Genomic DNA, 25,769 nt, shown 5'->3' with positions numbered 1-25,769 from the left:
ATCAACCTTTCTAATTATCTGTACAGTTATATCTCCTCACACATCTCTACCTGTTTATGTCAATGCCTTTCTGCCTTTCTAATTATCTACCCCTGAGCACGAGTACCAAGTGAACATGGCAATACTCAGGTCTGTATTCTGAAACGCTTTACTTTCTCACCATCACTACTTTCCAAAGGCTCTAGTTCAAGATAGTCGTGCTTTTAAGAGTATTTTTATGGCTCCGTTGATGAATTAGCAAGATTTTTGGGCTAAATATAAGGAGAAACTGTCTTGAAAATAGGGCAAGTTGTCTCTGTGGCTTTGGAAAACTGTGGTGGTGAGAGAGAGCAGTGTTTCTGAATATAGGCCTCAATACTGAAATGACGCACCTTCGCGCAGCCTCAGCCCACTCGCGGACCATCTGACAGAGACTTTTATTCGTAAATGCTTTGCTCTCTCACCACGACTATTTTCAAAGGCCACAGAGATGATTAGTCGTTCTCAAGACTGTTTTACATGAGGTGCAAGAGTCTTTCAAATTCCGGTTCATGAGGAAACAGCCCGGAATTTCTAATGTTACGGTATGTTACGTGGATTACATTTGTCAGTGTGTTGTGAAAGGCTCCGAGGTTTTCAAGTCCCTTCATGATCGTAGTGATAGTTTAACAAGGACTCAGTATCACCACTAAGGAAAAAAAAGTCATGAGAACCCTAACACTGATTCTTGTTGCCCTTAAAAGTAGTTGTAATGAAAGTAAAGACCACTCGAGGATACCAGCAACTGTGCCTGTACGTGGATTAGGATTTTGGTGGTAGCTAAACAAGGGCTCTACGTCATCAACAAAGGTAAGCATCACGAGAACCATATTAATCATTCATGTCGTCTTTTAAAGAAGTTCTCCGTTTTTTACACCGTTTTCAAACCTTCCGCTGTGTCCTTGTATCAAAGTCTGAATGTTCCATATCCTTCCGCATCATCGGGACGTCTTGCCTCTGTGGTGCGCACACATAAGATCTTATTCCGTTACACTTTCATCTCCACTATTTTCCAAAGGCTTTCGATTAAGTCACGCGGGTTTTTAGGAAGTTTTTGCTATTTTAGTGACAGATTAACAAGATTTATTCATTATCAATAGCAGAAACTCGGGAGAATCCGACTAATTATTTGTATTTTTTAAAACAATCATGGTGAGAGCAGAGCGCGCGCGTATACACACACACACACACACACACACACACACACACACGGACGGACGGACAGACGGACGGACGAGGCAGCAAGTGTCACATCTCGGAGGCTTTCGGCTATTGAGATGTGAACAAATTCTTGTGAACATGTTTATTCGGCGTACTGTGCCGCGGGTATTGGTGCGCGGGCGTGGCGGGACCAAGGAGGACAGTACGTGCAGCAGACTGACGCAGCTGGCCACGCCGCCGCCCTTGAACGTCACTCACTGTGGCTACTTGTTTTCTCGGGGAGGGAATCATCTGCACAGTCACGTACGCGGCACCAAAGGACTGCCGTCGTGAAATTGTTGTGATGTTACAAGTAAAAAAAAGTAAATAAATAAAAACAGAAAAAACTAAAATAAAAATAAAGAGAAAGAAAAGACAGTAAAAGAAGAAAAACAAATCATAAAGATCATGATGTGAGAACATAATTGCTATGATTGTGATGAAGACGATAAGGTCACGTCAAGATTCAAATGATGAGCAGCGTGTCTAAACTAAGTCCACAAAAGCGCTGACTGCTTCACATTCAAGGCATCTCATTGTAGGTAAATTTTGTTTAATTCCCAAAACACTATGAGGAAATAACATCACTCCCACAAACATCTCCTTCCAAGTCTGTGGCACACTCTAACATCACTCACCGTCAGTCATCGTAGGATTTATCACTGCTTTGGTTCAGCCACATAAGTGGATGCGAGCTACAAATATCCCTCGCCTTGATAGAGTAACAACACAATCACGCCCTTGTTACTCCATTATCCCTCTACTGTAGCAGAGTGAACCTAATCATTCCTTTAGTGGTCCCGTTACCTCGTTACCCACTTCAGCACACGCACTCACCTCCTCCTCCTCCTCCTCCTCCTCCTCCTCCTCCTTCTCCTCGCAACTTTAAGAATTTACGGACGAAGTATCAGTTCGCCTCACAACTTGATCTTCAACCTTTCTTTCTGGCGTGGCTGCTCATAAAGGTCTATATTCTCAAACACTTCTGTGCCGCATCTTCACTGCTTTCAAAAGGCTCTAATTCAAGTGGTATAGGTATTAGGGGTGTTTTTATGGATGTAGCGACAGATTAACAATATTTCTACATTATTGACATGAGAAACTCTCAAGAATACATTTAATCACCTCTGTGGCCTTATAAGATAGTCATGGTGAGAGAGCGAGGTTTTTTAGAATACAGATTAAACTTTGACGCATCCCTTACTTTTGAGCCAGGATGTTACGACTGATTGATGGGTACAAGTGAGAGAAATGACGCGCGAATACAAAAACGAGTGCCGTATATACAAACAAACACAGGTCTTTTGTATGTGTGTATCACCGCAATGGAGTTTCCTTCACTGTTATTTACTACGATTATTGGTAAAGGCATTTTCTTCGTCCGTCTGTCTACCTATTTCCATACCCAGGCAGTTGTAAAGCGAGAGCAACAGGAGTAAATATGACAAGCACATCGGCCACGTCTGTTTGCATCAGTAACGCTTCCTAGACACACGTGCAGAAACATTTTAGGTCCGTTTCAAAAAGAGGGAACGATTGCGAGAGTGAGTGAGACTGGTGTGATTAGGGGCTTTAAAGCGGTGAGAGAGAGAGAGAGAGAGAGAGAGAGAGAGAGAGAGAGAGAGAGAGAGAGAGAGAGAGAGAGAGAGAGAGAGAGAGAGAGAGAGAGAGAGAGAGAGAGAGAGAGAGAGAGAGAGAGAGAGAGAGAGAGAGAGAGACGTTTAAACAAGCTAATTCAGGCGTGAGGGAACTGAAGGCTACATGCTGACTTCCCTGCATGGCGCCATGTCCTGCCCTGTCCTGCCTAGCCTCACCTACCCTGCCTGGCCTGCACTGCCTACCCCTCCCTGCCTTGTCCTGCCGTGCTGTGCTGGCGCCACGCGGCTTAGCACATCAGCATGTCAACAAAACCGTCAAACCTGGGCAGGGGAAGTAGAGGCGCGGTACGTGTATTAAAATTCCTGCTGGAACACGAGAGGCACGAGCCTGGCGGGAATAAAATGATGATAAAACAATGCTGGCACGAGAGAAGTGTGGCGAAAGCTCTCCCTTTTCTTCTCAATGGATATTTTACCCCGTTTTACTTGGAAACTAGTTTGAACTGATAAAAGGAGAATGAGGAAAAGGAAATGGAAGAGGAAGTGAAGACTGAGACACATGATTGATTGCAGGTGTATGTACGCACTGAGCAACTAATCATTGTGCGTGCATGGGTATGCTGAAATAAACACTGTAATATATCTCCACTTATGGTAACTGCGCTTAGAGGTTGCGCTTGGATTCATACTATACAGTAAGTACATGCGAGGCATAATGAATACTGTCGAGCACTTTAACACCGCTCAAGTGAACCTACTGGTGTGTTGGTGGCGGCTCCAGCAAACAGGGCTCTAAGAGGCACAATTTCAGGCACATGGCGAGGACTCACGCCACGCACACAACATGCAACACGTAACTGTAGACAGCGTATGCCTTGAAGAACAACTTTTCTACGCAGGGAATACTCGTTGAGTTGCCGGGCGAGCAGTGACTCTCTCTGCAGCGGCAGGAACCGCGAAGTCTTTAAGCCTTAAGGGTCCATCCATCGCCAGCCAGCGCGACTGTTGTTCAGCCACTGCAAGGGAGCACCAAGTGGCCTGCTCGCCTGCTACCTTACCGCAGTGACGTGAGCCTCGGAAGTGTAGTTCCTGTACACCTTCGCTTTGAGTAACTCGTCCATCGCCACGATGCCGACGCGCCCAGCAGAGCCTCCCTTGCTTGTGTTTGGTTATTGTCCACACACACACACACACACACACACACACACACACACACACACACACACACACACACTTAACAGAAGAAATGTTCCCTTAGTTACTTAAAATTTCAAAATACTTAATAGCAAACTTGGAAAGAGGAACACTAAAATGTGGGTATCTGAAGAATGATTATGTTAAAAAGCCACGTAATTAAGAGGCGTATTGATGTGTGGGGGAGGAAGATACGCATACGGAGCACATGAGAGGAAAGGTCGCCGTTCTCTGGTCTGTTCCTTGGGGACTAATAAAGCCTCCAAAAGTTCCCGGATGTCAAAAAGTCGCTGGCTGTGGTTGTCAAAAACGTGTCCTAAGTTTGTCAATTTGAGAGTAGGACGAGGAGGTGGCGGGGATGGAGGGGCGGGTTTAGAGAGAGGGGTCGGGGACGAGGCGGCCAGGTTAGCAGTGCCTCCAGCCATATCTTTAAACTTTCAGCCACTAATTAATGGCCAACTTACATACTGGAGTTTCTATTGGCCGCGAGCAAAGTTTGTGGAAAAACTGGGCATTGTGTGATTTTCTCTCTCTCTCTCTCTCTCTCTCTCTCTCTCTCTCTCTCTCTCTCTAGTAATCATTAAGAAACTCAATGTGCCTCTGCCGTGGTCATTATTTTCACGCCTTTCATTTTGGCACAAACTTTTTTTTCTTTTTTTTTATTCTTTCTTCCGCCGCCATTGCTCGCTTCCCCAACCGACCCACAAACTGCCTCTCTCTCTCTCTCTCTCTCTCTCTCTCTCTCTCTCTCTCTCTCTGCCAGTCGATTCAGATATTTGTGGAGATGTTTTCTAATTAATTTGCTCTTCATCAGTTCAAGGTAGCGACCACTTCTAAATATAAGATTATTCATCATTTTTCCTCACACAGTTGCGTTCATACTTATCTACCGCTTCTCATCGCTCTATTTATCAATAAAGGTGTACTAGATTAGGACTGCCGGACATTTGCCTTTTTTCATGCAGTTAGGCTTTTACATCTCAAGTCACCATATTCCGCCAAAAGAATGCGTATTTACTGTTTCTCATCCTTGTTCCTCCCTATCTATTCTTAAGGGAATACAAGAAAAGAGGGAATCTGCGAGAGGCCGCCAGACTTACACGTGGCAGTCCCCGCGTATGATTAAAGGTAACGAATTCCATTTATCATCTCAGTCCATAAATTTATCTAATCTTCTTTTAAAGCTCCCTATTGACTCAGCACGAACGACATGACTACTGAGTCCGTTCCACTCATCAACCACTATTTGAAACCAGTTTCTTCCTATTTCTCTCTCAAACCTGAATTTCTTAAGCTTCAACCCATTATTCCTGGTTCTGTCCCCGCTACTGATCCTAAGAACTTTACTCATGTCCCCTTTGTTATAACCCTTATACCACTTAATTTCTTCTATCAGATCTCTTCTTAACCTAGGTACGTCTCTCTAAGGAACGCAGACAGAGTTTCTTCAGTCTCGATTCATAGGGAATATCTCTCATCCCTCTGTATCTTTTTAGTCATCCTCCTTTGCACCGACTCCAATAGACCTATATCCTTTCTATAATGTGGGGACCAGAATTGTACTGCATAGACAAGATGTGGCCTGACCAGCGCCAAGTATAATTTTAGTATTACTTCGGGACTTTTGCTTTAAAACTTCTAAAAATTAATCCTAGTACTCTATTTGCCTTATTTCTAACTTATATGCATTGCTTCCTCTGACCAAGATCGTAGTTAACTATATATAACTCCTAAATCTTTTACACGCTTTAAATCTCCTAATGCCTCGTCATTTATCGTGTACCTATTGTGTGGATTTTCTTTACCTACACTAAGTACCCTGCACTTGTTAATGTTGAACTGCATTTGCCATTTGTCTGTCCGTTCGTTCATCCTGTCTAAATCTGCCTGCAAGGCGATAGCATCCGAATCTGATCTAATTAATCTACCTATCTTTCGTGTCGTCTGCAAATTTTGTTAATTTACTAATATCACTATTAATTCTATTATCCAAGTCATGAATATATATTAGAAATAACAATGGCCTTAAACTGAACCCTGTGGCACCCTACTAATTATACTTCACCCCACTTGGAGATAGATCTTTTAATTACTACACTCGGTCGCCTATCGCCTAATCAAGCTTTAATCTAGCCGAATATTTTACCCTTTATCCCGTGCACCCTAACCCTTCTCAAGAGTTTCTAATGTGGTACCTTGTCAAATATAGGATGTCGTAATTATCATCCTAATCTGCCGCTTCATAAACTTTACTATGAAAACTCAACAAATTTGTAAGACACGAGCTTCCCTTCGAAAATCCATGTTGTGAGTGATTTATCAAGCCGTGTTTGTTTAGCTGCTCCCAGATATTTTTCGCTATTATTGATTCCATTAATTTGCCCACATTTGAAGTTAAGCTAACATGTCTGTAATTAGACAGAGTTTCATCTCCTTTCTAAAAATATGGGTACAACATTAGCTTATCTCCACAGTATCGGTACCTCACCTGACTCTAGTGACATCCTAAAAAGCACTGCTAAAGGCTCACTGACAACCTCCTTGCACTCCTTAAGTACTCTTGGATATATTTCGTCAGGTCCTGATGATTTGAGTTTCTTGAGTCGATCTATCTCCTGTTCTAGCATCTCCTTAGTTATATGAATATTTGTCAGCTTCTCACTCTCCTCTGCTCTAAAATCTGTTCGCTATATGGAATTTCGTGTTAGTTTTCCTGGGTGAAGACAGTTAAAAAAATATTCGTTCATACTTTTACTAATCTCCTCCCCGGAACTAACCATCTCCCCATTAGATGTCTTTAAAGGACCTATTTCTTCACTGGTTTTCGTCTTATATAATTGAAAAAAAATCCCTTAGGATACGTCTTTGCTGGCTGGCTACCCTCAACAGCTTTTATAGCTTTCCTCGTTAACCTCTTAACTGAGAAGGGTCTACCGAGAAAGGAAGACTGACATAACTTTCTCTCTTTCATGGTCTGTTTACTTTGATCGTTAACCAAAACTATATAGAGTAACGAGATAGCACGTCGACAATATAAGATAGATAAAAAAAGGCTTTACTCTTCCGTCTTCCCCTTTTCCTCTCCTCTCCCCTGCCAGCCTCCCACTCTCCACACCCTCCCCACTAACATATCACCACTTATGTTATATCAATCCCATGAAAATAACAATATATCCACTCCTCTAAGATTGCACTGTATATCAATAAATCTGAGAGCATAATAATTCCCTGAAAATATAGAATTGTTTATGCAAGGGGGGGATCTGGCCTTGAGGAACGAAACACCTGAAAAAAAGACACACTGAAGATGCCAGTCCCCCCAAAGAGTGGACAAAAATAATGTCTAAAATACATACTTGCATGCATGCATAATTTTTGGCATTATTTAGTTTCACTTTCACTTTCCATTACGCCTCTGTTAAAAACGTTACAATCAACGTGTAAAAATCAAATGTCCCACAATCCTCAGTAGCATTTACGTATATATCCATTGGAGAGTATTCCCTGATCTCTTAGATGAAGATCGTAAACGTCTAGCCATTAATAATGAAGAGACGTTGTAATTGCCGTAATTGTTGTTGTAACCGTCACAATATACTATCAACATTATACTTTATTGTTATGTGATGACAACAGCTGCATAGAGGTTCATCTCTCTCTCTCTCTCTCTCTCTCTCTCTCTCTCTCTCTCTCTCTCTCTTTACCTGTTCAGCGTGGAAGAGGGACAGGGAAGGGAGAGTCGCGGATGAGACTTACAGCGAAGCGAAGAGGTCCGAGCGGCGGCTTGGCGTACGGGATGCCGAGGAACCTCATGCCACGCGAGCCGTCGTGCAGCAGGTAGCGCTCACCCCGCAGCCTCCCGCTAGTGGTGGTGAGCGTGACGGGGCCCTCGATCACCAGGCCGACCACACCCGCCCCACACCACCACCACCACCACCACCACACCGCCAAGGCATCGAGCCGTCTCAACATATTTAAGATTCGCTGGCGTCACGTCACCAGGACAGCAGGACTCGCGCGCTGGGGGCCATCCCGGACAGCAGGCAGAGGCAGGCGACGGGAGTAGCAGGGATCCTAGGGGAGCGGAGGCGGGGGCCGGGGCATGGGGGGTAGGGCGGCGCGCGTGTGGGGTGGCTCACAGGCGCGGGTGACGAGAGGGCCCGTGCTGGCTCCTGGAAGCTAGAACACTGAGTGAAGCTTACTCGACCTGCCTCTGCCTGGCACCCGCTCTCCAAGGCCTCTAACTAACCGCGCGCGCATGAGCTGCCAGGTTATCGTGCTGTCTTTCTACCCCTCGCTCATGATGTTCCTCTAAGCGCCTTCACCACGTCTCTGCTAGGGAGCCCAGCAGCGCGTCCTTGCAGCCTACTCGATATCCAGCACCAAGAAAAGCACCTGCCAGCACCGCCTGGACGAGGACGCCTCTTGACGAGCTTCACCAAACAGTAGGTCACGCAACGAGCCTCCAGGGGATGGAAGGATAACTAATACAGAGAGGGAAGTCAAGTTGTAGTCTTGATGAGATGTAGCGAACACTGATTCGCTTACTAATTAACACGTAGAGACAGATCTTCGCAATTCATCACGAAACTAAAACGTAACAGACCAATTTGAAAACTTGATTATTCATCCTCATGGTCTTTCAAAATTAGTCGTAGTAACAATTTTTTTATTCTGCCTAAAGGAACTGCAAAGGTAAGGAAGGCATGATGTTGTAAAACAGTGTCATCGACCTCTATCAGTAATAAGACTCACAATCGCGATTATTTCAATAGTTTCATCCCATACACATCTGTAACAAATCACAGCTTTTCAGATAACAGGGCCCACGCTCCAGTCTCCAGCTCCAGGGACCTCAGCACTTTTTTTTTTTTTTCATGGCAGCAGAACTTGCAGCCCCCGTGTTTTTGAGTCACGTTCAAGCATACAAAAGACTGTTATCCATTGATAACAATACTGGATCTTCATCATTGCCAATACACTTTTTGTATGGAGATAAAATATGTCCTAACAAGAAACAAGTAGTAACAGGAAGTGTATATATATATATATATATATATATATATATATATATATATATATATATATATATATATATATATATATATATATATATATATATATATATATATATATATATATATATATATATATATATATATATATATATATATATATATATATATATATATATAATTCATAGATCCTCCTACTCGTTATTTTTTTTTTATTTCTTTACTTCATCTAATATTCAGTTTTGTTTTTACGAACGTATTCATCACTTGCCCTTTTTTACTTTAGTCTTTTCAGTTTTTTTTTTTTTTTTTTCTTTTCTTGTGATCTCGCATATATATATATATATATATATATATATATATATATATATATATATATATATATATATATATATATATATATCGTCATACGCTGCGCCTAATGTGTAAACAAAATAACAAGCAACACAACACTGCATGTAGCTCAGCAGGATTGCTTCAGAACTCACAACGGCTCGCTGCTTCAAGATCCCTCGTTACACATGGCGAGTCTGCACCACAATTACTGCTATATTTGCGAATTGATAAAATGAAATCACTATAAGACAACGGATAAGGAAGAGGAGGAGGAGATTTGGCTCCACTATGACTGACTAGAGGCGAGTTACGTATACCAGCCAACACAGATTTGTCCATAAATTATGTCGAGAGAACAAAGACGGGCACTAGAACTGGGCAAGCCTGCAGATCACCCGCTGTTTACTCAGTTGACCTTCAATCATGCAATGCCTCCGTGATGCAATGCAAGGCGTCCTGAGTAATGGTGCCCTAAATTCCTTGGGTGCAGTGGCAAACACGCCTGGCTACGAATCCGCGGACCCCGGTTCGAACCCACCTGCAATCGGCTCATCACCATTCACGTTATTCTTCTGTGGGTGCCTGGAGGAGCCTAGGGAAGGTAAGCTGTGGAAACCCTGACATCATGATGCCCTTGTCTCTCAGAATATCATCCAGGAGCCTCAAAGGTAGCGCGATGAGACTGGGATGCACGCCGAGGCCACGTACATACATCAACAACCTGCCCTACACACACTGCCACACTCGATCCTCTTGATTTACTTGCTGAGTCGCTGACAAAGCAGAATCCGACGTTGTACTACATACCTTTACTTCAAGTGACTTTAAATATTTCACCACCCTAGTGTAGACAAAACATCAGAAAGTATAGTCGTCTCCCTACTTGATGCAGTTTCCCTACCTACATTTAACAAAAAACATGCCTTTTTTTTTTCATTACAGCTATCATTAACTAGAAATTACCTTTGATGTGTATCTTGACGCATTCTTCCTCTCCTCCCTCCACATGTACAGTGCCTCTCACGTCCCTCTTCCCCGCCCTCATGCTTCTCATTCTTCCTTGTTGTATGTGTAGCACACACTACTCCACGACTAGCCTGGAGCTTGGATTTTAACAAAGGCTGCATCATCAAATAGGAATCCATAGAAGTATGTACAGTACATATATTAATCTAAGTGCACATATATATATATATATATATATATATATATATATATATATATATATATATATATATATATATATATATATATATATATATATATATATATATATATATATATATATATATATATATATATATATATATATATATATATATATATATATATATATATATATATATATATATATATATATATATATATATATATATATATATATATATATATATATATATATATATATATATATATATATATATATATATATATATATATATATATATATATATATATATATATATATATATATATATATATATATATATATATATATATATATAGCCTTATACACCGGAGGTTTGGTAGTGCATCCATTTATGGTGCACAACCATCATTGGGACTCACACCAGGAATGGTGAACATGTTTATGGGTTACACCTTGGTGTTTCAGGTTTTAGAAGGTAAAACAATGACTTTCCATTATTTATTAAAATGATTTATAGTATCAATTATTTACATAATGGCCAGCCTAAGATTGTAGCACATGATTTCTTTTTGGAAATGTGTGTGTCTGTGGGTGTGAGTGTATGTGTGTTCTGTGTTCAAGTATCCAAGTATCACAAGCTGCCTGGGGCACCGTGCAGGGTGTAGTAACAGTCGACCTGCAAATGTTAACCTTCACACGCACATATTAATTTAACTATTATTTTTCTCCACAACCACAGTAACCTATCACAGAAAAAATATATCGATTCTGGCCAGCGAGAGACAGCCCTGCCACTACACCACACTCAGTACGCCAGGCACCATATAGACAAGTAGGTGAGTAGCTGCTAAAATTACCAATTTAATGTACTTTTAAGTAGAAAAGCTTTGACAATGAACAAACTGCCTGTCACAGCAGGCTGGGAGTAACATCAGACAAAGGAGTCAGTCAGCTGCGATGCTCCACATCATGGTGCCGCCCATATGAGAGTCACTTCAAAGTGTCTGGAAACTCGGTCTACTCAAAGTATGCGACAAAACCTGCACAACTATACCCAGATGAAGCAGCATCTGCACACTGACACTTTCATTTGCATACACAAGTTCTCAAACTGAAGCCACACTGTACAAAACTATACATCAATATGAAAGACCAACATACATCAGTATGTAATCTTATACAAGACAATAAGCAATAAACCTTGCCAGCTGTGAAGGGGTGTGTGTGTGTGTGTGTGTGTGTGTGTGTGTGTGTGTGTGTGTGTGTGTGTGTGTGTGTGTGTGTGTGTGTGTGTGTGTGTGTGTTACAAAACTCTTTGACTAATATAGCCTATTGATCCACATTTAAAACCGACTCTTTTCATTTGCAGAAACTCCTGAGATACAAAAGAAATGCCCTAGAATCAGTCTAAGGGAGCTGGGCCTGGGCTGTGGCCATGTCCCCACCCTCAGGCCTGGCACACTCTTTGTGTCTCCACATGTCCTTGACACCTGCTTGTACAGCAGCTTTGTTCTGGAATTTCTGCATAGGATGGGCTAAGTGGTGGGAATGTGGCTTGATGGTGGGGCTTGTCTTGGTTTTGTGTTGCCAGTAGTTTATCTTTTTAACCCCTGTGCGAGTCGAAATAAATCTAGCTGGCACCATCATTACAGTACTGGAATGTAATCAACACTGAGGCAAGGAAGGTACACATACACTAACAGAGCAGAGCACCAGCATGCTCTGTGGTGATAAGAATGAACATGATCACTCTCTGTAGCACCTTCCCTTACCAAATCTTTTGTAATGGGTAAGGTTGCACAGAGTTACACATGACCTATTAGAAAACTGAAAGTGAAATACAGAGACTGCTCTTATACAATATTCTTCTCATAATTTCAGTTCATGTATCTTTAAAATAACTTGGGAATACAACAATATATCACCATAACATACATTATGAGCTCAGTTCTCTTAATGCAAACAGAACCTGATTTCAAAACACAGATCATTAACACTAGTATTCTAGGAAGAACTTTACACTTGGAATGCAATGAGGCAGCTATTATGAGTTTACAGGTGGATATAAAACCACCAAGAGCTGTGTAAACCTTCGGCAAGGAAAGGAACAGGTGAGTGTGTAGTAAAGAAGGGATTGTGATGCTTATTCATAGACTGGGTTGTGTTGTGCTGATTAACATTTTCATTGGTAAGTAAGATAAACATTTTATCTATCAAATTAGATTTTGAGTATGCATGTGATGAAAGGAAGGAAACAGGAATATAACAGGGTAGCAATGAGATGCAATATAACTGAAGGCATAAGAAGCTTTGATATAATTTTTAATGGTGAAAACCCAAGATAGACAGTAAACTTTCCATACCCTGGCAAGATTATGAAAATAAAATGTTTCATGGAAAAAAGTGAAGCAGTGAAAATGTATGCATACATTCCTTAACATGATTTCAGATTTCTCTGACATTAAAATTTTCCTAACAAGACATAAAAAATGACTAAAACCTGGCAAAAACTGACATTTTTCAAAATATGTGATTATGAATTATGAATGCGTAAAGATGCCAACACTGTACAGAGGACAGCGTAGTCATTCATGTAATGAATAAATTTGGATTCTTGAAAATTGTGTACTCTAAGCTTTCATCAAATGTTTTTGTCTAGTCATTCAGCCAGTATGAGAAATGCTTTATTATTTAAGAGAACACTATTTGAATCTCATTGCATATCAGTTTTCTCAAAAATCACATTTGGGATGAGTATTGTAGACATCCAGTCATACATGAAGCTTAATTAATGAACTAGCTTGTTCCTGGAGCCACACCACAGGTAGATTCCTTCATTGAGCTCACTTCCAGCACCAAAGACTAATTCACAAAGGCTATATTTTTAATATCCAAAAGCAATCACTTAAATTAATAATCCCTTTCTAGCAAGTCACACCTCAGCTAACATCAGGTGGTACTCACAGCCAACCCATCTCAAAGGATGTATTTTTGATGCCACACTCAGGCACACAAAATTCAGAACCTGAGCCAGGGAGTCTTAGTAAAAGATAGCCTGCATTCTTTATATAGATGCGACAAACTCAACAATATTAAAATTCTTATCAACTTTACCGTTCATGTTTTCTTCATTCATATTGTGAGTATATATGCATATCTCCTGATCCATGAAAATCTTTAGAATTAGAACCTGCCAGGCCATGGCAGAAGTCTCTATTCACTATTGTCCACATTTCTCTCCTCTCTGCTTCTTTTTTTCACATATTATCCACTGAGGCTTCTCATTTCAGCCCCGTGGTCTGCATCTTGATGTTTTTATTGTCATCTTGTCTCTCAGGTGACAAACATTTAAAAAATCTTGTCTGATCATCTTCATTTTATCATTTATCCATTCTCCATTATCAGACTTGCCAGATCTTTCATATTTGTAATACTTTTTGCTACTGATTTTCCTGACACACACACACATGCACGAATACATGCACCCACCCCACCCCCACCCCACACACACACACACACACACACACACACACACACACACACACACACACACACACACACACACACACACACACACACACCCCTGTGAAGTTATTCCATTCTCATTCCTCTAGACAGAAGAAAAATTTAAATAAAAAGTAAGTGAGATATCACAATTGGCAGTTCACTAAATAAACCATGAGTGCAGTGGTGAACAACGGCTGTATAAAAACAATTCACTCAAAGTTATTCTCACAATCATGTAAGCAAAAATGGCAAGGTCATTTGAGCCACTCCTAAGTAAAGGGAGTGTCAGGTTCTACCATCACCACCACCACCACTGTTCCCCCAGCCTCCCACTGGCCTCCCCAGAGTCCCACCACCTCCACTGGGCTGCGCAGTCACCAAGGTCATCATGGCATGCAACATAGAGCCTGAGGGAGAGTTCTCTCTGAATAAGGTAGCCTGAGATGCTCCCTCTATCACAGCAGTCGATTTGAAAGAATGGATTACACAATAAATACATAAATGCACTTAGAACCAAAACTCATTATGAACAAATTGTACAATATTGAGAAAATTGCATAGAAATAGACAAATGATAGAAAAAAAAGCATGTGCAGAAGTTGGGATACATAATAATACATATACATATATATATTATATACACACACATATACATTTGGTGTGTGTGTGTGTGTGTGTGTGTGTGTGTGTGTGAAAAAAAAAAAAAAAAAAATAGCAAGGTAATTTAAATGCATCACCAAGACAGCTTGCCCAGTACTTACCTAAAAAAATATATGCTTTGTCAATTATACACATGGAAGAAAAGTAATCATTTTACAACACACGAAGAAAATCACACATGAAATTATAGTGAATTAAATGCTGAATGGTTTCTTAAATGATTCCAGGAACAATGGCTCTTCAGACACACATAGAAGAAGTAAATATATTTTCTGCAGCAATTACAGAACTACATATACACTCTAAATCAACTTCCTCTTGACACACACACACATCACTCACACTCACTTGCGCACACACACATACACACACACCAAAACTAGGAACAGAACTGGAATTTCACCAAACTAATTCTAATCTTGCTGGTGATCTTTATGTGGCTGCGACAGCTGCCCTTTACTGACCTCACCACCACACACACACTCTTCATCATTAGAGAGACAGAATGATGTAAAATATGAGACAACTAACTTCGCAAAACATACTTATGAAGTACTGACTCAAGGAATTGATGTGTTCTTGTTGATTTTAAGGACACTGTAATGTTTGCATGGAAATGAGGTGATTTTTTTTTTATCACAAAAAGCTTAATCTGTAGTTTGTCTTTCACATAAATTCTGATAAGAGGCCAACCCATGACGAGCTGCTTTGTTATGGACCAGCTGTCCTCTGTCCTTCCTCTTCACTCAACATACGTGGCACCAACGTCCTGAAACAAAAAATAACAGAAAGGTGAGTATAAGGGTATCTGTTGATTGGTTGCTGTAAATATTTCAAGGAATTTCTAGTCTATTTCAAGTGGCACCAATGTCTTAAAACACACCATGAAATAAAGCAAATGAGTAAAAGGGTAGCTATTTATTGGTTGCTGTTAATACTAAAGAATTTCTGGGACATGTTTCACCTTGGCACTCTCAAAGGGCAGATTTTTACTCACTTCTGCCCCCTCGCCCTTGGCTAGTGCATCAATTACACAGACAGACACAGACACAGACACACACACACACACACACACACACACACACACACACACACACACACACAAAATTTAAATAAAATAAAAATCTTGCCTGGCCCGAGCAGCCTACCTGTATGTTGGAGGGTGTGCGGCCCATGGCATGGAGGCGGTGCAGGTGGCATGTGCGGCACAACAGGCGGCCTTCCAGTGGGTAGCACCTCTGGTCTGGCTCGTCTGTCAGCTGGAGGCCACAGTTCTGTAATGCATGTAAAAGCTCTTTACTACTTGTGATGGTGCACCAGTGAAGACCTTCCAAGCAGACAACACCTACAAACTACTCTGGTATTCTGGTACATCTAACCTATCCACACATCTTTCATTTTTCAAACTTCTCTTTCTAAGAATTAAATAATTTCTAAGAGGTAATAACATTTTCTTATGATGAGACCAGTATTTTTCAGATAAACTGATATCTTAAACCAATAAAACACTTGTAGATGCATTTGCAGCTAATATCTATCCTGGATGAATGACTTACTGTTAGACAATCCAAAAAACACAATAAATATTATCTGAAAGCACAAGTCTTTAGCCATGAGAGGCCATAGTAGGGAATCAAATTCTCACCAGAATAATGCAAAGCACCTTTGATGTTAAGACAATGACAATTAAGGTCCAAGATCAACTTTGGTATCCTTGTACTATAGGTCACTACATTTCTTTTAGGTCACTGTGGTCAGGTCAACCTCAATATACTATATACTACTATTTCTTTCTAAAGTTTATATAATGTCTGCCATGATCATGTAATTTTCTCTCATGACTTGAATGCTATGAGTCAACAGCAAAATATAAAGTGAGAAAAAAAATCACCACAAATAGGATTTTTATTGAAGTACAAGAGGTAGTAGTGATTTACTGGGGAAAATGGGTGCATGTGCCATGTGATGCACCCATTCTCACCTACAGCTCAGCATCAAGCTACCAAAGGAAGTTTTAGGCACAACTCTCACCTCGCACACATAACAATCCACGTGGAAGTCTTTGTCCATGGAGACCACACGCACTGTCTCTCCTGTCCCCTGGAAGTAGATCACCTCATAAATAAACTTAAATAAATTGTAAGTAATGTAACATGTACCACACATCTCTTCTTGAGTTCAGGTTACTAACAAACAATGGTCACTGGTATAATTTAATCACTCCATCAGAATAAAGTTGATAGAATAACTTACCTCAACAGGGGTAATGCTCTTCCCACAAGCTGCACATTTGGGAGCAAACATTCTGAAAAATAAAGAGATGTAAATAAATAAACTAAATATCATTAGCAGCATGTTCTTACTTCCAACTTAGAAATGTAACATGTGAAGCAGCACCACAGATAATGGAAAAAGCAGATTCTGATGCACATGTTTGATATTAAAAAAAAAAAACTATATTGAAAAGCACAGAATTTTTCACTAAATGATGAAATTCACAAAAATATGGAAAAGAGACCATGCTATAAGCAATGAAAATTTAGTGAAGCCATTCTATAATACTACTGGAAAAGAGGAGTCAAGATCCAAACCTATGATAGAGAATGCCAAGAAAGTAATGAGGTTATACAAATTGCAATGTGGCTGTGTTAAGGAAATGGACGATAAATATTAAATTATGCATCTTCACCATTGTCATCATTTTCTTCAATGCTCCTATTTTGCTTTGCTGGGCTGAACAGCATTTGTCTGGAGCAAAAGGTTTCTCTCAAAAGATGTTCCTATTTACTGGAGATGATTTTATTTTAGGGTGGTCTTCACAAGACAGGATGTTGACTTCTTATTCTCATGGTGACATTATGTGTGTGTCATGGTCAAGCTGCTTTACTTGAAGATGTCTCTGGAAGGCCCTGATACATAGATACACATTTTCAGTCTTTGTCCTCTACTGTCTGGATGCCTTGAGGCTATAACGTGAAGGAACAGATGTGACGAGTGCATAGGTGAGGCACCTTGTCTCAACTAAACCTTTCAATATATTAACTATTTCTCAGCCTCATCATAAGGAAAAGTAAAATCAGTAAATAAAATAAAGATAAAATCTGCATCCCTCCTTTCCTGAGTTTCTAAATAAATCAGCACATCCATAAAGGGCAGCATGCACAGCCACAGCTGGGCTAGTGAGGCTGTAGGAGACTGTATGATATCTGTCTCTGTGAAGACTTGGTGAGGAGGTCCTCCCAACAAGAGCTGCTGTCAAGAGCCTGTGATCATCCAGCAGAAAACAGTGCTCCATTCACTGGTCAGACATCCACACTCTCAGCACATGCACATTCATGCACACAAGTGAACATAAACAAAACACACACACACACACACACACACACACACACACACACACACGCGTAGTGTAGTGGTTAGCACACTCGACTCACAATCAAGAGGGTCCGGGTTCGAGTCCCAGGAAGCAGCAAGGCAAATGGGCAAGCCTTTTAATGTGTGGCCCCTGTTCACCTAACAGTAAATAGGTACGGGATGTAACTCGAGGGGTTGTGGCCTCGCTTTCCTGGTGTATGGAGTGTGGTGTAGTCTCAGTCCTACCCGAAGATCAGTTTATGAGCTCTGAGCTCGCTCAGTAATGGGGAAGACTGGCTGGGTGACCAGCAGGCAACTGTGGTGAATTACACACACACACACACACACACACACACACACACACACACACACACACACACACACACACACACACACACACACACACACATTTTCAAATTTCAATGACCCAACCTCTAACCACTGGGCCACGGGGGACAGCAGACTTCTCACATACAAAGCGAGCACTCAACCTCTGAGTTACATCCGACACACACACATACACAGGATTGATGGCCAACAGATGGTCAAGTCTAATTGAGTCTATACTGCTTCCAATCCCTTATTCCCTCCTCTCTTTCTCAACTTGGCTAAGGATAGATCCAAGGTATCTGAACTCATTATCACTTCTATTTATTTTTTATCGATTCAGTGTTGCTTTACATCAAATCAAGCTTTCAATTTATATTCAACATCTGTTCAATCTGTAACTTCATGTCCTTTTCTCAGATGCATCATTTTACTTTTGCCATCAATTTTTTCAAATATATTTTTTCTCATAATCAGCAACTCCTTAATTTCCTCTTGAACAGCAGTAGGTCTTCAGCTCCAACACTGTAGTGAGGTTACAACCCTTACATTTAAGTCTGTATATATCTTAAGTGCTTTCTTCAGATGAACATGGGGTGCAGTATCAAAGGTGATATACTAAATCTGACCCCAATCTCTAAGATGTGAGCCAAGCACACCATTCCTTATGTCACCAGACCAAAGCAGGTGTTGAAATGGCTTTATAAGGGGAAAATACTAAATTAGGTTTACATTGAGCAGTCTTACATTCTTCTCAATTACACATTTATCTAACTATTTAATTATTCTATTCTTTTCAATGCCTGGTGTTGTATTAATGGATTTTTCATCAGGAACCACTGCATGTGTACGGGAAACACTAATTTATATTACTTCAATTTCTGTTTTCATAACAAGTCACCTACTTGGTGCAGTGCAGCTTGGCCTGGTTTGCTGCACCAGTGCCCACACACAACCTTCACATGCCCACAGGAGGCCTAAATCACATCATAGCAAATATTGCCATCAATATGTATTCCATTGGAGAGATACAGCTCTAACACAACCCAATCAAAATACAAGATCTAACCTTAATATATTGGAATCATTAGTTTATTGATTCTTAATATCTAACAATAATATAAACCTACAATTTTGAAGACTAATTTTCAGAATGCTTCTTAATACAAAGTACAATAACAAATGGCTACAATTTGTAACACTAATACAGTGAAATTCAGGACAGCAGTAGAGCAGCCTTCAGAATGGCAGTGCAGCAGCCTTCAGGACAGCAGTGCAGCAGCTTTCAGAATAGCAGTATAGCAGCCTTCAGGACAGCAGTGCAGCAGCTTTCAGAATAGCAGTGCAGCAGCCTTCAGGACAGCAGTGCAGCAGCCTTCAGAACAGCAGTGCAGCAGCCTTCATAACAGCAATGCAGTAGCCTTCATGACAGTAATGCAACAGCCTTCACGGCAGCAGTGTAGCAGTCTTCAAAACAGCAGTGCAGCGGTCTTCAAAACAACAAGTTGTGTCTTTCATTGTACTATTATATGACTCCAAGAACAACATCTGGCAGGGCTTGGTGGTGTTCCATTTCATGGTCTGTCATGATAGCCACTGAAGACATGGTGGCTGTGTGGTCACAAGAATTGCTGACAGATGTAAGGACACTTATTGAAATGATGACTGATCTTTCCTTAAACAGTATGATGGAGTGTGTTCCTGGTAGTGTGCTGCAGCGTGCTGGGGTGAGGAGCAGTGTCCTGGGGTTAGCACATGCCTCCACTGGAGGAGGGGTCTCTGCCTAGGGGTCTTGAGGTGCACTTCTTCACTTTCATCTTTCCTTTCTTCCCGTCCCTACTGAGAAAGTTCCAGGAATGATGTTCTCTTTAAACCTCTATTTGTATCGCAATGTCTTCTGTGCAGTGTTATAGTGTGAGAAATTCTTTATGGCAATGGCAGCCAGTTTTCTAAGAAACCCAAATATGTAAACAGCTAATGATTACAAAATTAAGTTGTAATAAGGATTATGAAGAGCTTGTACACTGTCAGTGTGCTCATAGTCTAGACAGTACATGATGCAATATGGTTATTGTAATTACAGCTTTCAAACAACAAACAAAAATTACATTAAGAAGCAGCAAACATCTCTGACTACCCAAAAAAGCACAGTTACTTTCATTCCTTACAGTCTTCTAGGCAGGGAAAGAGAATGGCAGGAAAGCAAGGAGCACAACTCACCATTCTTAGAAAAGGCAGTTAAATGTAATCTCAAGCAGGAGCAAACAGTTCACTATGGGTGCCTTGCTGCCAGCCAGCCCAGAGTGAGTGGGTCACTACACTAACCATCCCCCAGCCAGGTATGTCCCTACTCAGGTATCAACAGAGAACACAAGAAGGACTGCCTCAAGTGGGGAGAAGTCCAGTAACGCGCATGTACGTACAAGCACACACACACACACACACACACACACACACACACTGCAGCTCTAATGCTCTCACAACCTTTCCTTTGCTCCAAGATCACCCAGCTCTGTTAATCTAGGCATCCTTTACACTACAATGCCAGAAGAGCAGCAGCAATACTAAAGCACCAGCAACAAACCACTCATAGATCCATGCTTCAGGCAGCACAATATCCCAAATTAAGCTTGAAATGAGAAAAAAATCACAGAATATCAGAAAAAGGCATCAGAGATCAAAGAGAACATTGTATTAGAAAATAAAAATGAAACTAAACTAAAAACTCTGAGAGAGAAGAGCTTTTGTTTACCATTAAATAAAGTCCGATTCTTCATAATTCCCTTCCCTTTCCTCATACTAATGTTTTGTCGCTTATAATTTTCTGTCCCTCCCTTATTTGATGTTCTGTTCGTTTTAGCCCTCTTCTCTTTCCTCATATGAATGTCTCCTTCAAGATTCCCTTCCCTTCTCTCATACTGTCTTGTTCATCATATTTCCCTTCCTTTACTTCATACTATGTCCTGTTCCTTATATCCTCCTTTCCTCATACTAATGTTCTGTTCCTCACATTCCCTTCCTTTCCATTACACTTCCCTTTCCCTTCCCTCACACCACCATCCTGTTCTTCACCCACCCCCCATGCCTTCCCTAAAACTGACCTATGATAGTCGTGGACGCAGTAGATCTTGTTGTCGACATCCACAGTGAAGGGCACCCCATCCAGGCACTCATTACAGATGCAGCACCTGAAGCATCCAGGGTGGTAGGACTTCCCCATGGCTTGCAGGATCTATAAGACAAGGAAACCGTCACTCACTTTCACTTGATAGCATAAGAACATATGAACATGAGAAAGTAAGGGAAGTTGCAGGACGCCTTAAGGTCTGCACGTGGCAGTCCCAATATGAAATATACCTACCAATTTCCACCTATCAACCTAATTCATAAATTTGTCTGATCTTTTAAAGTTCTTTAATGACTCATTACTAACAACCTGATAACAATCTACTTCAAAACCGTGTAATTCCTTCTATCTCTTTTAAATCTAATTTTTTCATACTCCGGCCTTGAAGCAAACCAAACAAAACCAAGCAATTTATAATTTTTTTTTAATTTGATAAACAAACTACAGCATGGTTTTGCACACAAATATATACAACAAAAGATACGATTTCAATTTCTTTCTTTCTCTGCCTTCATGACTTGCAATATAAGCCAACAATACATCTATCTTTGACCAAAATATGTCATGCTAGTTATTCCCTCATTTCCTCTCATGAAAGACAATCCAAATCCAATATAAACCAATGGCACATCCTTGTTTAGTGCAAAGGAAGGGACTTGCCATCTCCATGATGAGGTGGCCACAGATGGCACACTTCTCTGCCGTCTGCTGGAAGCCAGAATACAGGTAGTCCTCCTCACAGTACACCTTGCCATGCACATTGTAGAAGGCCTTGCCCCGCAGCGCTCGGCCACAAGAACAGCAGATGAAGCAGTTGGTGTGATAGAGGTTGCCCATGGCCTGACACGCCTGGCCAGCACCTGTCACCTTGTCCCCACAGGTGTGACATACGCCTGCAACAACACAACAACATAAGAACACAAGAAAATAAGGGAAGCAACAAGAAGTCATAAGGCCTTTATGTGGCAGTCCCAATGTGAAGCATACCTACCTATATCCGTCTGTCATCCCCATCCATAAATTTGTCTAATCCTTTAAAGTTTGTTAAAGACTCAGCCTAAACAACCAGATTACTGAGTCTGTTCCATTAAATAATGCTATATTTCATACATTTGTATTTTACATTGAATTAATCTTCTAATCTGATATACTTAATTTGTCATAGTAGTAACTGAATAGTGACATTTCAAAATTCAAGCAAGAAAGCTGTATTCATGTATTATTTTCACTAATGGTGCTTTTTTTGTTATTTTATCCTTGCATTTGTCACAAGAGAGAGAGAGAGAGAGAGAGAGAGAGAGAGAGAGAGAGAGAGAGAGAGAGAGAGAGAGAGAGAGAGAGAGAGAGAGAGAGAGAGCAGTGCATCGTTATGATACTTTACCAATTTAAAACTGTAAAACTTATTTACTACAATAGAACAACAAAATAAATAAATAAAGAGGAAAATGAGAGAAGAACAAAACAGAACAGCAAAATGCATATCCACACACACACACACTTACACTTAACAAGAGTAGTCATGACTCGAGGCAGCAGCAGGGCCCCAACCAAACAACCATTCTCCTGAGGGTGGCGACACTTGACCAATGTTACCTAGAAATACTGTACCTGGTCCGCCCTACTACACCTGCCGCCGCCACCACACACCAGCCAAGGTAACTAAACACACGCCAAGGGAGGGAGCCGTGGTGCAAGATGCGTGGTGTGGGTGTGAGTGTGGGTGCTTGTGCGGGTGTGTGTGTGTGTGGGTTCTGTGTACTAGAAGACCTGAGTGAGGAGTAAAGTGTAGACTACGGCTTTTAAAACTCAGTAACATTAACTAGGTGAGTAGGAATAAAGCCAGACATATGAGGTAGTAAGGTTACGAGAAGTGAAGAGTGGTGATGATGATGAGGGTGAAATGCACGTACTCTAACTTTGCGTTGACGATGAACAGGGTGAAGTGAAAGGAGAGTCACATAGAAAAGTTACATAGAAAAACATCCCACAATAGGCAGGAGGACGACTAATTAGAACTGAGAGAATGGTAAAGGATGAAAATGTACCTTGGCTTGGCACTGACGATGAACTGGGAGAAGGGAGAGTGAAGAGAGAGTGAGGGAGGGTGAAGGACGAATCAGAAAGGAGAGAAGCGAGAATAGTAAAGCGGTGAGTGGAGGGTGATAAGTGAGGGCAAGAAAGCCGGGATGAGATGAGATGGTGGCTTCCTCCCTTCCCAACACTCTACCACACAAACACACACAAACAAACACTGGCTGTCACTCCGACCAACACCCGCCGCCTCACTGCCACTGGCCCAGGCTTTCTTCCCGTGCTCCCTGACTCCCTCCATCGCCTCCCTGGCCCTCTACCCCTACGTCACCACCACCCCCACCGAACACACCATAGGAAAGCTACATGGCTACAAATCACCACCCACTGTCAGTAATAATAATAATTCTGAGTTACTATATTTATCGTTTTACAAGAGACCGGTGAAGAGCTTAGTGAGAAGGCGAGGCAGTGGTGGCGTAGCAGTGATTGTGTGTAGCAGGTGGCCCTCGCCCTCGCCCTCGCCCTCACCCTCTCTCTCTCTCTCTCTCTCTCTCTCTCTCTCTCGGCACAGAGCAAGATCACGTGGCACTGGCGCTGAAATTCCTCTGGGTGTGTGGAGAATGGACTCACTCAGGGAGGGCACGGGAGAGGGAGAGGAAGAGGGAACGGAGAGGGTAGAGGGGAGGGGAAGGACTGCGGTGGCAAAGCGAGAGAAAAGTGAGGTGTGTGTGTGTGTGTGTGTGTGTGTGTGTGTGTGTGTGTGTGTGTGTGTGTGTGTGTGAGAGAGAGAGAGAGAGAGAGAGAGAGAGAGAGAGAGAGAGAGAGAGAGAGAGAGAGAGAGAGAGAGAGAGAGTAAATGTCACATGATACAGCAGTGGTGGCGGCGAGACTGGCCTGAGTGCCATGAAAAGGGAGGAGGAGGAGGAGAGAGAAAGGAAAGGGCGATGATGACACTATCTGGGTGCCAACTCTCTCTCTCTCTCTCTCTCTCTCTCTCTCTCTCTCTCTCTGATAATAATTTTCTTTCACAATCACGTGACCTTGATGGTAGACAAACCCGGCGACTTGAAGAAGAAAGCATCGGGAGCAACACAACACAAAGCAACATATCACAACACTACACAACACAACACAAACACAACACAATGCAACACCGAACACCACACTGAACAACCCAACACAATATAACACAGAACAGCAAAACTCTATACAACTGATGAGGCACTGTGAGAACGAACGAACGAACGAACGACACACACACACACACACACACACACACACACACACACACACACACACACACACACACTAAACAAACACTTGAAGAAGAAAGAGAAAGCCGAGAAACGATTAAACGTTAATAAATAAACTAAAACACACACACACACACACACTCACCGTAGTACTCTCCCTCCTGCTCCTTCTTTTCCATCTCCTCCTCTATCTGCTGCGTTAGTGCCTCCAACTTCCTCTCCGCCTCGCTCATCCCCTGCAGAAGGAGAAACAAATACATAAATAAAGAAACACACAGAAAATATACACACCAGTTACTTACACTCTTCACGTCCACTTAAGCATCTGCACCAAAAAAAAAAGTTAAATATATGATGAAATTCGTTATGGTCACGGACGAATATGTTTTTATGCCGTGTTCTTTTCCACTAATCTAACCGTTTTCTCGTTTTCTTTCAATTGTAGGACATCCGATATGCTGCCTAACCTTACAACACCTGGGGAGTGAAAGGTTCCTAGATCAGAGGACGCCTAGGTGAAAGAAAACGCTAAATACTGTAGAAGAGAGAGCGTCAGGTTGCAAGACTCCTGGCCTCGACCGTACATGATAGAATATATTAAGAACACGGCATTAGTTGAGTACAATAATTACTTTCGCACTCTCGCCTTCTGACTTGTGACAGTGAAGGGTTCAAAGATCAGAGGACGCATGGCTGAAGGAAAACTATAAACACTATGAAGTCAGAGCGTCAGGTTGCAAGACTCCATATAACTAGTTAGGTACAAGGCATTAATAAGTGCAACAATTATTTTCCCACCTCCAGCCTTCTCCTGACCTGACACAACTCTGCACTTGTGTACGTGAGGATGGAAACACGGACAACCTACTAAACACACAGCATATTTCTAACCCACGCCTTCTCCTGACGCGGCAGAAAATGAACACCATAATTAAGCAGTCATTACTTTCCGCCTGTGCCTTTCTCTTGACGCGGGACAAAACTCAGCACCTGCGC

General features: G+C 41.5%; 2 protein-coding genes across 6 annotated transcripts in view; both read right to left on the bottom strand.

Moving 5' to 3' along the window:
• LOC123507162 (neuroligin-2-like) overlaps positions 1 to 8,458 on the bottom strand; it is a 40,874-nt gene extending 32,416 nt beyond the window's left edge. For 2 of the 3 annotated variants that reach the window (XM_045259816.1, XM_045259818.1), the window contains exon 1: positions 7,767 to 8,458. In XM_045259816.1, coding sequence (XP_045115751.1) covers positions 7,767 to 7,982 — 216 coding nt within the window. In that variant the 5' untranslated portion in view covers positions 7,983 to 8,458. The remainder of the gene's footprint in view (positions 1 to 7,766) is intronic. The other variant, XM_045259817.1, reaches the window with a different exon arrangement.
• A 2,537-nt stretch (positions 8,459 to 10,995) lies between these two features.
• The window catches only part of LOC123507250 (zyxin-like), a 42,056-nt gene continuing 27,282 nt past the window's right edge, over positions 10,996 to 25,769 (bottom strand). Inside the window, exons 2-8 of one of the 3 annotated variants that reach the window (XM_045260011.1) lie at positions 24,919 to 25,009; positions 22,147 to 22,379; positions 21,461 to 21,591; positions 16,932 to 16,983; positions 16,710 to 16,778; positions 15,827 to 15,952; positions 10,996 to 15,447 (exon numbers count right to left, since the gene is read on the bottom strand). In XM_045260011.1, the coding sequence (XP_045115946.1) occupies positions 15,421 to 15,447; positions 15,827 to 15,952; positions 16,710 to 16,778; positions 16,932 to 16,983; positions 21,461 to 21,591; positions 22,147 to 22,379; positions 24,919 to 25,009 (729 nt within the window). In that variant the 3' untranslated portion in view covers positions 10,996 to 15,420. Of the gene's footprint in view, positions 15,448 to 15,826; positions 15,953 to 16,709; positions 16,779 to 16,931; positions 16,984 to 18,658; positions 20,199 to 21,460; positions 21,592 to 22,146; positions 22,380 to 24,918; positions 25,010 to 25,769 lie in introns of those variants that run through there. The other 2 variants (XM_045260012.1, XM_045260013.1) reach the window with 2 other exon arrangements.

Source organism: Portunus trituberculatus, chromosome 21, assembly GCF_017591435.1.
Source record: "Portunus trituberculatus isolate SZX2019 chromosome 21, ASM1759143v1, whole genome shotgun sequence".
Taxonomy (NCBI): Eukaryota; Metazoa; Arthropoda; class Malacostraca; order Decapoda; family Portunidae; genus Portunus; species Portunus trituberculatus.
The sequence above is the reverse complement of the archived record's forward strand: the minus strand, read 5'-3'. Positions and strand labels throughout refer to the sequence as shown.